At 43.6% G+C, this 13322-nt stretch overlaps 1 protein-coding gene across 1 annotated transcript in view; it reads right to left on the bottom strand.

Moving 5' to 3' along the window:
- LRRC7 (leucine rich repeat containing 7) overlaps positions 1 to 13322 on the bottom strand; it is a 386471-nt gene that overhangs the window by 74118 nt on the left and 299031 nt on the right. The window contains exons 14-16 of the mRNA XM_073357368.1: positions 6637 to 6706; positions 2353 to 2452; positions 1374 to 1498 (exon numbers count right to left, since the gene is read on the bottom strand). Coding sequence (XP_073213469.1) covers positions 1374 to 1498; positions 2353 to 2452; positions 6637 to 6706 — 295 coding nt within the window. The remainder of the gene's footprint in view (positions 1 to 1373; positions 1499 to 2352; positions 2453 to 6636; positions 6707 to 13322) is intronic.

Below are 13322 nucleotides of genomic sequence, written 5' to 3' on the forward strand. Positions count from 1 at the left end.
GCCATCTGCCAGCCAGAGGACCAGTACCAAAACTCTGGTGGGTACTGGTGGAAGACTTTGGTGGGGCAAAGGATTTCCCTTTGGACTACGAAGAAGATTCTTCCTGTGGTGACCATAGTGAAGCAGAACCCGCTTCTGCCACCAGGCAGTCCCAGCAGACTGGGGATCAGTGGCAGATCAGTGACCCTTGTGCCAGGATCATGGAAGGCTTGCTCCTAGAGGGAGCCAAGGTGGTCAGTCCCGGGAAGGAGCTCTATGCTTCCTGCTCCCCCTGTTCCTGGACGCCTTGGCTGCTGCTGGTCCCTGCAGGGTTGGCAGAATCAGGAGAGACAGCAGGTCCTTTGCTGCCTGGAACGCCTCCGGTGTCGAAGGAAGCCTAGCACAGCAGCTGCTTCCAGTAGTCGGCGGTAGGTCCCAAGCTGGACTCAGCGCTCTAGTCCATTCCCCACTTATCCCTCTTCTGCACAAGAGAGCACCCTCTCTCAGTGTTTGTTATGCTTCTTCCTCAGCATCAGAGATGGAGAACAATGCCAGGAAGAGCACAGTGCCAGTGGAGCACTTTGAACGAATGTCGAAGTGCTTGGCACCGATTTAGAATGGCTTCGTTCCGAAAATTGTCTGAGGGCCACCTCCAGGAGAATGGCCTTCAGTCAAATGTCCCTGTCTTTTCTAGTGTGAGGTCTGAAGTCCCTTCAGATCTGGCACTTATCTTTATCATAAGATTCCTCCAGACGCTTTAGACACTGGCATCGGCTTGTCGCAAGAGGCACACGTCTTGAAGCCTGAGGCATGCCCAGTCCCTGGGGTGAAAAGTCCCTCAATGACAGGGACAACTATTTACACAACTATATATGTTAACTCTAAAAACTATATACACTAACTACGGTAACTACATTAAGAATAAACTGAGAAAGTTCAAACAACTGGAAAGAGATCTTGCCACAGCAAGAAGCATCATTCCAGTAACCATCAGAGGTGGTAAGAAGGAACCGAGAGTGTGTGCGGCTGGCGGAGCCCCTTGTATCGGCTCATTGTCACATGACTCCAGAAGGTGCTAGAGATGGCCCTATGGAAACCACTAAGGGAAAAATCTCCGGCAACAGTGCACACGGCATGCACACAACTAGCATAGAATGGACATGAGCAAATTAAAGAAGAAACTCAGAATTTGACAGTCAGGTAACAAGGGCATGAATGGAAATTATTAGTGCATACTGCAGGGAAAACAGTCCCCTCATTTTTCATGAGTGATAATATTTGGTCTCAAACACTCTCTGCAAGTTTAAAAACTAAAAACATGTTACCATGGCATTTGTGTATGAGAACTTGTCCACAATATATAAAGCAAGAAAAAGTGAAGGCTAACTAGTTACCTTAACTTTTCCTGCATTCTCCTCCGCTTCCTTTTTCTCTTCAAATTCAAAGGCTACCGTCATCCGTTGCTGTCGCTGCTCCTCCCATAAAGTAGGGTTAAAGCTATCGCTGTCTGACTGGAAATCTACAGTTAAAATTCAGGTAATATCTTCGTAAAACTGCTTTGTAACAGAATGTGTAATTAGTGCACCAAGCAAAACAAATGAAACGTAGTTTAAACGCTAAACGACAAAAATGTTTGTTGTGCTGAGGCCTGCACCTTGGGTTTCACACTTAAATCATCCAAAGGGTGTGAAAAGTGATAAAAATTTGTCACAACCTATAAACAAGTGGCATAATTTTTAATGTAATAAGGTTAAGTTGAAAGGGGTGGTGCAAACTGGTTGTGTTTGAACTAAATATTGTCAATTATGGGATTTCAAGACTCCTAGTGAGGTCACAGGATTGCTTTAGCAGAAGGTTAAGATGTATCCCATCTTACTGTAGTTTAGGTCAGAATAGGGAGGATGGGAAAGTGGTGGAAACTCACTAGATGAGTGCCTCCTGCTACCAGATGTATGAAAGAGCACTGGCCATCCTCCTGTCTGATGTAAGTATCAGACAAAATTCTGCCTTTCATTGGCCCCAGGCAACCCTAATGAAGTGAATTCAGGGGGTTTACACAGTGTGTCGGAAGGTATAATGCTGATACTCCCCACCCCAAAAAAAGAAAAGGGAGAACAAATCTCAATCTCAGTCCAGAATCCAGAAAAGGACTTAGATTTAACATACAAAAAGAGCCTGTTTAGAATCTTTCAGTATGACTGAATATATACTGCCTTGTATACACTGTTTGTTATATAAACAACTGTTGCCATTCTCATCCACAGAACCATGGTTTCAATATTTAAAAATATACTCCCCACTTTCTCACCAGGATTTAAATAAGCATTATAAACATGTTTTTGCTTTTGTAATAAATTGCTGACAGTATTTTACCTTCATCTCCACGGGGTTGCTGGGGAAACATGTAGTTAGTCAGTACTCTTTGCTTTGTTTCTGGATGAGCCTCAGTTTGCAGAGGGATAAGGGCCTTGGACTATAAAGAAAAGAAGAAAGATTGTTTATAAGAATTCCAAGAAAATCAGATTTTATGATCTGATAAATAGAAAATATAAAAAAGAAAGTAAGAATTGGGTCCTTGGTCTAAATGAAATTGTTCTTGCAGTTGCTGACTGAAAAAACATATTATTCTGATGGGGAATTATTTTCTTCGATTCCTCACTCTTATTACATGTATAACATTCCTCCTGACTTCAATAGGAATATTTCCAGTGTAAGGAAAAAAGAGTCTGACACACTGTAGTGACTGAGTGAAATGAGAAGCAGAGGAGGGTGGGAAGGGGAACAGTGTAAGCACCGAGTGTCTGATTCTAATCTTATTCACGGTTGGGTAAATCAGGAGTAATTCCACTGAAGGCAGTAGAGTTACAGTGGTATAAAACTGGTGCAAGTGACTAGAGATTGTGTTCTAAGTATTCAATAAGTATTATGATGATACTGGTATATTTTAATTAAATTAATGCAAATTAATCTATGATCTCTTGTAGAGAAGTCCAATAAGTTGAAGAAAATAATGTGTCCTTAAAAGAATATAGGCTCTCAGTTGGTGTACAAGCTAGATGGGCTCTTAAACAGGTACTCAATTGTCCACATTAACTTTTCATTTTATTTTGGGGTGACATTTCTATGTTTGTAAGGGGTAACATTCTACTGATCAGTTTTTGACAGGTAGGAATAGGAAGGAGAAGAGAGAGAAGGCTCTAGTTTACTGCATTGATGTCCACTCATTGTTTCCCACCCTCCTCCCATCAGTTTGTTTGTTTGCTTGCTTGCTTTTTATATTCAGCTATATATAGATGTCATTTAAAATTCTGAAAATTAGCTATATGAGTAAAAATAACGTTAAGAATGAGTAAAATTACTTGGTATAAACAATAAATCTCCTTATTTGATTAAATTTGTTCTTATGGTGAGCAAAGTGTCTTGCTGAACTATTACTTATTAAACATGAGTCAGCAATATATATACTCTATGTTTGTTGGGAGAGGAACATCTTAGGCCCCAATCCTGCAACTGACTCAGCACAAACAGACCTCCCTGTCTGTGCTAAACCTCACTGAAGTCAACAGTATTCAGTATTGGTACAGGAGTTCTCCCACATAGGGTATGTCTACACTGCAATGTAAGCCCAGGGTTAGCGTGACTTGAGTCAGCTGATCCACATTAGGGAACCCTGGGCTTGAGTGTCTACATTGTATTTTAACCCTACATTAAGAAAAGGAGTACTTGTGGCACCTTAGAGACTAACCAATTTATTAGAGCATAAGCTTTCGTGAGCTACAGCTCACTTCATCAGATGCATATCGTGGAAACTGCAGCAGACTTTATATATACACAGAGAATATGAAACAATACCTCCTCCCACCCCACTGTCCTGCTGGTAATAGCTTATCTAAAGTGATCATCAGGTGGGCCATTTCCAGCACAAATCCAGGTTTTCTCACAATATGCATCTGATGAAGTGAGCTGTAGCTCACGAAAGCTTATGCTCTAATAAATTGGTTAGTCTCTAAGGTGCCACAAGTACTCCTTTTCTTTTTGCGAATACAGACTAACACGGCTGTTACTCTGTAACCCTACATTGAGACTTTTCTAACCCATGCTCGAACCTAGGACCCTGGCATCCACACTGCAGTGCACAGACCCGGCTTCAAGTAACCATATCCTAGAGTCCCTAGTATCCCCCCCCCCAAAAAAAAATGTGGCTGCTCTAGCCCTAGGACCATGGTGCACTGTGAGAAAATGTTACTACCTGCCCTGTGTGTTACAGAAAGTTTGAAGCAGCTAGCTTTGCAACAGGCTTGATTGATTCACTCTCCATTGTAAACCCAGGAGGCTCTCTGATAGTGTGTTTGCAGATTGGTGATCAGAAGAGAATGGGTTAATGCTGACCTGAGCTGTTGCCGTTGGCAGAGTGGGGGAGGCTTCCATTTTCAATAGAGTGGACTGTAGATCGTTGGGATAGAGAGGACTAAGAAAGTTATCCTGTGGAATTTTGGGATACTTCCAGCTGACTCTTGGAACCTGAGTCAAGCGGGACTGTGTTTACACTGCAATTAAGCAATAGAGCTCAGACCCTGGGTCCTGGCTTAACTTGAGCTCAGATCATCCAGTCCTGCAGGGTCCTGAGACCCTAGGTCTGAGCCCTGTGTTAGCTCAATTGCAGTGTCGATACAAGGGGATTAAGCTTCAGCCTGGGCTCAAGCATGGGCTTACACTGCAGTGTAGACAGACAGTTGCAGGATCAGGGTCTCAGTGGCTTTTGCACACAAATAGAATAGATTAGTTTACAGTGAAAAGAAGTTTGGACCATGCAAAATTATACTGATCAGACCTGAACTCAAGAGGCAACAGTTATCTGCAATAACTATACAATTCTAGGGAGAAAAAGAAGAGGTTATTGAAGTTATTGCAATAATGGAAGTATCACTTTTATCTATGTTGAATATTTACTTTTTGTGAAAATTAAGTTCTCTTCCCTTTATAATAACAGTTTAAATGCCTAAAATTGTGAATTCCTTTTTCTACGAACATTCGTAGTGATTGAAACGACTTAATCTACAAATTGTAAATTGGTTGAATTGTTAAATTTCTGAGCACTAATGCTGGCTGCATAATTAGTTTAACAATAAATCCCCAAAAATACAGACAGTATTAACATATAAAGATGCCTGTTAACATTTTAACACCGGACCAAATCTAGGAGCACTCAAGAAACTCCAACAGAAGTTGATGAAAGTTTTCTCTAAAGAAGGACCAAGGACCCTCTTTGTGCATTCTTTATATGCCCCAAACTCCCATTGACTTTAATGGAAGTTTAGGCTATTCAAAGAGCGCAGGAATATAAGGATCAAGTGAAGACTACAAGATTTGGCATTTAGGACTTGACCAACATATTTTTTCTGGAACTCTGGGATCAGTAGTCTCATGTTAGTTACAGATTTTCACGCTATAAATGAATAATAAGACCCTGATTCTGCAAAAACTTATGAATGTTCTTAATTTTATGCATAAATATGCGTGCATAAAAATAAATAAATAAATAAATAGATAGATAAATTTTATGCATAAATATGCGTGCATAAATATTTGTAGGATCTGGGCTTAAGGTTGGTTGCTTGTCATGGCTTAGCTGTGGCAAAAGTAAAAAAATTGAGAAGTTGTAATTTTGGGGCTTTTTTAAAAAGAAGAAAAATGGAAAATGGCACAGAGGACCAGAATTTCGGATGATGTAAATCTGTATAACTCTGTTGACTTCCACAGAGCTATGCTGATATCCATCAGCTGAGGATTAAGCCTGGAACACTTAAAATATTATTGGCTCTGGTTGGAAACTTTTGTAATGAAACCTTTATTTAGAAGAAAACCAAGGGAAAAAAATGCTTCATGAACTTTTGTGACCCCCACACTCCCGATTTTAGACAAGGATTAAAACGTTCAGAAGTGCCTAAAGTCCCTCAACACTAAGGAGATAAAAATCAATGGGAGTTAGGCTACTAAATACCTAAGTCAATTTTGACAATGGGACTTAGACACTTACTCTATCTGTATTTACCATGTTTATTTTCTATTAGCAAAGAATTAAATAGTTGTCATTGATAATTTAAAAGCATAGAAAGATAGCAAAACACCAAATGAGAGCCTCAAGTGTAAAAGTTAATGGAAGAAATCCCTCTTCCACATGAAGAGGTTAAAATGGGGAGAGAAGGAGTAAACAAAAACAGAGGAATAGATAGGGAATGGGAAGCCAGAAGACAAGAATGGAGGCACAGAAGGATTAAGGAATACAAAAGACAGAATATGCCCAGTATAAAATCCTTAGGCCCTTGTGTCCCAACACAGGCCACGAGTGATCCCATTCACTAGAGTCGTCTGTGAATACTCTTGGCCTTAACTTATTAATTTGGGTCAGGACATACAATTCCACCTGTTGAAAGCAGTAAATCCCTCAAAGGTGAGCTTTTCCAATTAATACCACAGCATTCAGCAGAACCTATATCTAGATCTGTAGCTAATACAGAGGACTGTATGGAAACTGTTGGGACTAAAAGCTTCATAAATCGAACAATAGTCTGTTAAAACATAGATTTTATCTATGGCCCTTACCAAGATATCTTGCTTTTTATTACTAATGAAAAGACATACATTAAAAGTTATTACCTGGTTGTCAGATAGCCACAAAGCTGCAAGTTCTTTAAGCTTAGTAAAAGTGAATGGTAAATTCTTCAGTCTGTAAACAACAATATTGGAACAACATGAATGTCTCATGTGTGCAATAGCCTCTTTTAAAGGGACATTGTCAAGATTTTTATACAATGTATTTCAGCTGGATCATACTGAAATTGGTGGCATTTTTCATTTTTGTTTTCTTTTTTGGTTTTAAAGAAAGATATTTTTATAAAGGATATTCTCATTGAATTATTGCATTTAAGAGCTAGAGCCACATGTTGAGCCTGAACAAACTGATAAAGTGCCTTTGAGATATTAAAGAACAATTGTCTTTGCCTTATTGTTAACATACGTATTGGTAGTTGTATGAACATTCTCCCCCTTGCTACAATAAGAAGTTATTATTCGAATTTGCCTGGCATTATACAATATCAATAAAGATCAGACAACCAAAATAATGGCTCATAACACAGTATTTCTTGGAAAGTACTTGCGTTAAGGGGATTTGTTTATAGATACAACATACCATTTAGCATTTTAATTTTCTATTAGAATATATTCTGCAATAATATGAAACCCCTTTTTGAAGAGACACTATAATACAGTCATTATGATTTTTCCCATAAGACAAAATGAAATGTAACAATAAAACAAAAGTTCTAAACTGGAAAATGTAGTTGTATATGTGAACAGATATTTTCATGTAATATCAGTTAGCTCGATCTGCTAAAAGTGACCTGCAAAAGAAGGGTGGGTATGGGAAATTTTCTCTCCCTGTCCCCTTTTTTGTTTTCCTTTTCTTTTTTGCTTGTTTCTTTATGAAGCATAATAAAGGCCTGAAAGTTTTTGTCCCAGGCCCCACAGGAAGACAGACAAGACACCAGGAATGTGGTTTAACTAGCCTTTATTAAGTAACATATCTCAATAATTCATCCAGTGCAAATCATCCTTCCTTTGTAATCTGTACCACCTGGTGGACAGCTGCCATCAGCCCTCCATCTTGTCAACTTGTTCCCAGCACCATTGTTGATCTCCATCACCCTCCACTTGTAGAAAGGTTAATTGGGGGGTAGGTCAGAAAGAGGGGATTGTCTTCAGAGATTAGAGGCCCTAACCCCATTCCTTCTTTAGGAGGTGCTTTCTACTAATCCACTTCCAGTTTATGAGGAAACTATACCTTCTACTGAATGATTTCCTGCACTGAGCACCTGCCAAGTTACAACAAAATGAATTTTACAGCCTAACCTACCCTCTAGGTCCCGGGGAGGTGAAAAAACCCACAACACCCTGGCTAAACGGGCAGTGAGGACAAATATTTCCTCCCATCCCCCAAAAGGAAACTGGCATGAGGCCAACAACAAGGCCCCCAAACTGTGTACTACTCTAATCTCAAGTAGGGAAGGGAGCCTTTCTTTCTGGTGCAGAATTTATAAACTCTCCTGTTGTATCCACAGGAGCCATTAGACCCGGGATGGGCAAACTACAGCCCATGGGCCACATCCGGCCCTCCAGCCAGTTTAAACCGGCCTTCGACCTCCTGCTGGGGAGCGGGGTCTAGGGCTTGCCCTGTTCCTGTGCTCCAGGCAGGGAGCAGGTTCGGAGGCCGCTTCCTGCATGCGTGCCGAGGCTCCCAGAAGCAGCAGCATGTCCCCACTCTCGTTCCTACGTTTTGGGGCAGCCAGGGGACTCTGTGCGCTGCCCTCGCCCCAAGCACCAGCCCCGCAGCTCCCATTGGCCAGTAACTGCAGTGAATGGGAGCTTCAGAGAGGCACCTGAGGACGGGGCATTGCACAGAGCCACCTGACCGCACCTCCACATAGAGCCAGAGGGGGGATATGCCACTGCTTCCAGGAGCTGCTTGAGGTAAGCACCACCCAAAGCCTGCACCCCTGACCCCCTCCCATGCCCCAAGCCCCTGCCCTGATCCCTCTCTTGAATCTCAACCCCCTGCCCCAGCCCAGAGACCCCCCCACACCCTGAACTCCTAATTTCTGGCCCCATCCCAGAGCCCGCAGTCTCATCCCAGAGCCCTCATCTCCTCCTGCACCCCAACCCAAATTTTGTGAGCATTCATGGCCCACCATACAATTTCCATACCCAGATGTGGCCCTCGGGCCAAAAGGTTTGCCCACCCCTGCATTAGACTTAGGCTTCATCTGTCTGTCCAACTAATCAGTCACAGAGCCCCCTCTCCTCAAGTCCGGGGGGGGGCAGGCTCTATAACTGATTAGTTGACTATCAAAATGAATGAAATTCCATTGCTAAATATGAATATATATTACCCCTGTGAGATAATCTCCAATTCCTGGTGTGTAAAATGGCTCTATGGACGGAAAAGTGTTATACATTTTAAATCCTATAATTAGTACCCACAAGAAAGGAAACAATGCCTAAACTATCTCAAATTTAGTTTTCACTACTTTGTTATCAGAAAAGTGGATCACAGATTAATTAATTACTACTTGAGACAAACTAATTCATGCACACAGCAATGCATGGCCAAATTTTCAAATTCAGAATTGGGTCTAAGAAAGTTTAGAGGGATCTGTAGCTAACATAGAATTTAATAAAAAGAATGAGGAGTACTTGTGGCACCTTAGAGACTAACAAATTTATTTGAGCATAAGCTTTCGTGGGCTAACGCCCACTTCATCAGATGCATGCAGTGGAAAATACAGTAGGAAGAGATAGATAGATAGATAGATAGATAGATAGATAGATAGATAGATAGATAGATAGATAGATAGAACATGAAAAAATGGGGGTTGCCATACCAACTCTAATGAGACTAATTGATTAAGGTGGGCTATTATCAGCAGGAGAAAAAAAACTTTTGTAGTGATAATCAAGATGGCCCGTTTCAAATTTAAACCTTCTCCTGTGGCCCCCAGACAGTGCATGCTATACACATGTAGACTTCTTCCAGACCCATTTAAACTCCCTTTTATTTATCAAAATATAATTAGACGCCCCCTGTATCTTATTTATTGCCCCAGCTTTGGCTCCCCATGCTTGAGTATAAGGGAACGTACACTGGTATACATCTTGCATTGAGGAGACAGAGAGAGAACTGTAGTAAGAAAGGCTACTAACAGGAATGAGTAAGAATGTGTTGTATTTTAACTTACACACAGGTACACTTTTTTTTCTGGCTCCTCATGTGCACATTACATAAACTTACATCCCCTTACACTAATTCACATACTAGTAGGTAGGTGTGGGTAGGATTAAGGGAGTCTAATATAGTGTAAGTGTAAAAGGACCATAATTTGGTCTCAATTATACCACTGCAAATCCATTGACTTCAATGAGGTTGCACCAGTATGAATGAGAACAGAATTTTGTGTAGTGTACCATTTCATATATCACTTTTATTTAGTCTTTAGAGTCTCTGATATTTGGAAATAAATTTATGTGTTTTAGATGCAAACAGCAGCCTGTGTAAATAAACATATTCATGTTATCTGGTACATTTTTTTAATGCCAGATATCCAAATGACTTGTTTAGCCAAAATTAGGCCTTTCTGTACAATAAAAAAATGTATAGTATTCTGTCATAGCTAGAAAAAGACAGTTACCTTTTCCATACCTAGTGTTCTTTGAGATGTGTTGCTCATGTCCATTGCATATTAGGTGTGTGTGCTCGCCACATGCACCGGTGCTGGAAGTTTTCCCTCAGTAGTATCCATAGGGGACTGGCTCTGGCTCTGGAGTGGCACCACCGGTTCCCTCCACCTTCAGTTCCTTCTTGCCGGAAACTCCGACAGTGGGAAAGGAGGGCGGGTTGTGGAATGGACATGAGCAACACATCTCGAAGAACATCAATTACAGAAAAGGTAATTGTCTTTTCTTCTTCAAGTGCTTGCTCATGGCCATTCCATATTAGGCGACTCCAAAAGCAGTACCCCTGGAGGTGGATAGGAGTTCACGGATGTGTAGATTGCAACACAGCTCTGCTGAACCCAGCATCGTCTCTGGCCCGCTGAGTGATGGCACAATGAGCGGTAAACGTGTGAACAGAGGACCACGTTGCGGATCTACAGGTGTCATGGATAGGAATGTGCACCAGGAAGGCCGCCAAACATGCCTGCGCTCTCGTCGAGTGGGCTCTGACAATTGCCAGTGGCAGAACCCCCACCAGGTCGTAACAGGTCCTTATGCACCAGGTAATTGGTGCATAATTGGAAATCCTTTGTGAGGACACCGGGGGCCCCTTCATCCTATCCGCTGCAGTGATGAAGAGTTGAGTAGATTTTCAGAAAGGCTTAGTACGTTCTCAGTAGAAAGCCAAAGCCCTCCAGATGTCCAGGGCATGAAGATGCCTCTCCTCACTGGTCTTGTGCAGTTTGGGACAGAACACTGGGAGGAAGATGTTCTGGTTCATATGGAAAGTGGAAACCTTTGGCAGGAAAGGCGGGTGGGGTCGCAACTGAATCTTATCTTTTTAGAAGACTGTGTACAGAGGTTCTGAGGTCAAGGCTTTAATTTCAGAGACCCGTCTTGCCAATGTCACTGCCACCAGGAACGCAACCTTCCACAAGTGGAAAAGGGAGCAGGAACCCAGAGGCTCAAAGGGGGGTCAGTGAGCCTAGAGAGGATCAAGTTAGGATTCCACTGCGGGACAGGAGTCCGTACCTGAAGGAAGAGTTTCTCAAGCCCTCTCAAAAATCTGACTGTCATATCATGGGAAAACACCGTCTGTCCTTGGATTGGCGGGTGAAAAGCGGAGATGGTCGCTAGATGCACTCTAATGGAAGAGTGTGCCAGGCCCTGGTTCCTCAAATGGAGCAGGTAGTCCAGGACAGCCTGTATGGAAGAAAGCTGCGCTTGGATGCACAGTGGAAAAACCTCATCCACTTGGCCAGATAAGTCAGTCTGGTTGAGAGCTTCCCACTTTCCAGGAGGACCTGTTGGCCTCCTTCCAAACAGGTCTGTCACTCCGGGTTCAGCCATGCAGAATCCACTGTGGGAGGTGGAGGGACTCCAGGTTGGGTGTAGGAGCTGGCCATGGTCTTGTGACACAGGTCCGGGTGGTTGGGCAGAGGCCAAGGAGAGACCACTGACAACCTCATGAGCATGCCGAACCAATGTTGGCAAGCCCACGCTGGGGCGATCACGACAACCTGTGCTATGACTCTGTTGATCTTTGCCAGGGCCCTGCTGATGAACAGAATCGGAGGGAATGCGTACATCAGGTTCCAAGACCACAGCAAGAGGAAGGCATCGGAGAGGGAGCCCTTGCTCAGACCTTGCCGGGAGCAAAACCAGTGGCATTTTCTGTTCTGTCTGGTAGCAAATAGGTCCACTTGGGGAGTTCCCCACCTTTGGAAGCTCATGCAGGCTAGCTCTGGATGTGCCTCTTGGCAGAGAGTTGACAAGTGCACTCCCACTTGCCTGTTGATGTAGAACATCGAAGCTGTGTTGTTCGTCAGTACTCGTATCACCTTGCCCAACAGGTGGGGCAGGAAGACTCCACATGCCAGCTGGACTGCTCAGAGGTTTTTGAGCAGCTTATGTGCAACTTCGCCTCCTCCAGGGACCACATCCCCTGTGTCTGGAGGTCACTGAGATGCACACCCCAGCTGAGGTCCAAGGCATCCGACACCAACTCGGATAGAGTGAGAGAAGTTGTCGAATGGAACTCTCTCCAGGACTGTCCTGTGGTCGGTCCACCATTGCACCGAGGTAAGTATCACCTGGGGAATGTTAACAATCTTTTCCAGGGGGTCTCTGGACTGGGAATAGACTGTCCGCAGCCATTGTTGCAGGGGCCGCATTTGGAGCCTGGCATGGCGGACCACCATGCTGCCATGAGACCCAAGAGGTGCAGACAGACCCTGGCTGTAGTCAGAGGGAATGCAGAGGGAATGCAGAGACTTCCGCGATGAGGTTCGTCAACCTTTCCAGCGGCAGAAACACCCTGGCACAGGGTGAGTCGAGGACTGCTCCGATGAGCTCTATCCTCTGCACTGGCACTAACATCGACTTTTTGTTGTTTACCAGTAGGCCCAGACAGCGGCACATGGCCTGAAGCACCGCAACATCCCTTTGGACTTGAGACCTGGAGCTGCCCTTGACAAGCCAGTCATTGAGGTTCATGTGAATCTGAATATCGCACCATCTGAGGTAAGCCGCTACCACCGACATGCACTTGGTAAACACTCCCGGTGCTGTCACCAGGCCAAATGGGAGGACCTCAAACTGGTAGTGGTGGGGCCCCACCATAAACCGGAGGAAGCGTCTGTGTCCTTGAAAGATCGCTATGTAGAAGTATGCATCCTTCAAGTCAAGGGCAGCATACAGTCTCCCGGATCCAGGGAGGGGATAATAGAAACCAGGAAGACCATGCAGAACTTCGACTTCTTTAGGTACTTGTTGAGATCTCACAGGTCCAGGATGAGCTGTAGACTACGCTTGGCCTTTGGGATTAAGAAGTACCGGAAATAGAGCCCCTTGTTCCTGTACTCGAGAGGAACTTCTTCCACCCCACCCAGCTCTAGTAATCCCTTTACCTCCTGCACGAGGAGACTCTCGTGAGAGGGGTCCCTGAAGAGGGACGGGGAAGGTGGGTGGAAAGGGGGGGGGGTAGAAAGGAACTGGAGGGTATAACCCTGTTTCATTGTGCTGAGGACCCATCAGTCTGAGGTTATAGCCATCCATGCAGGGAGGAAGAGGGA

This window comes from Lepidochelys kempii, chromosome 8, assembly GCF_965140285.1.
Source record: "Lepidochelys kempii isolate rLepKem1 chromosome 8, rLepKem1.hap1, whole genome shotgun sequence".
Taxonomy (NCBI): domain Eukaryota; kingdom Metazoa; phylum Chordata; order Testudines; family Cheloniidae; genus Lepidochelys; species Lepidochelys kempii.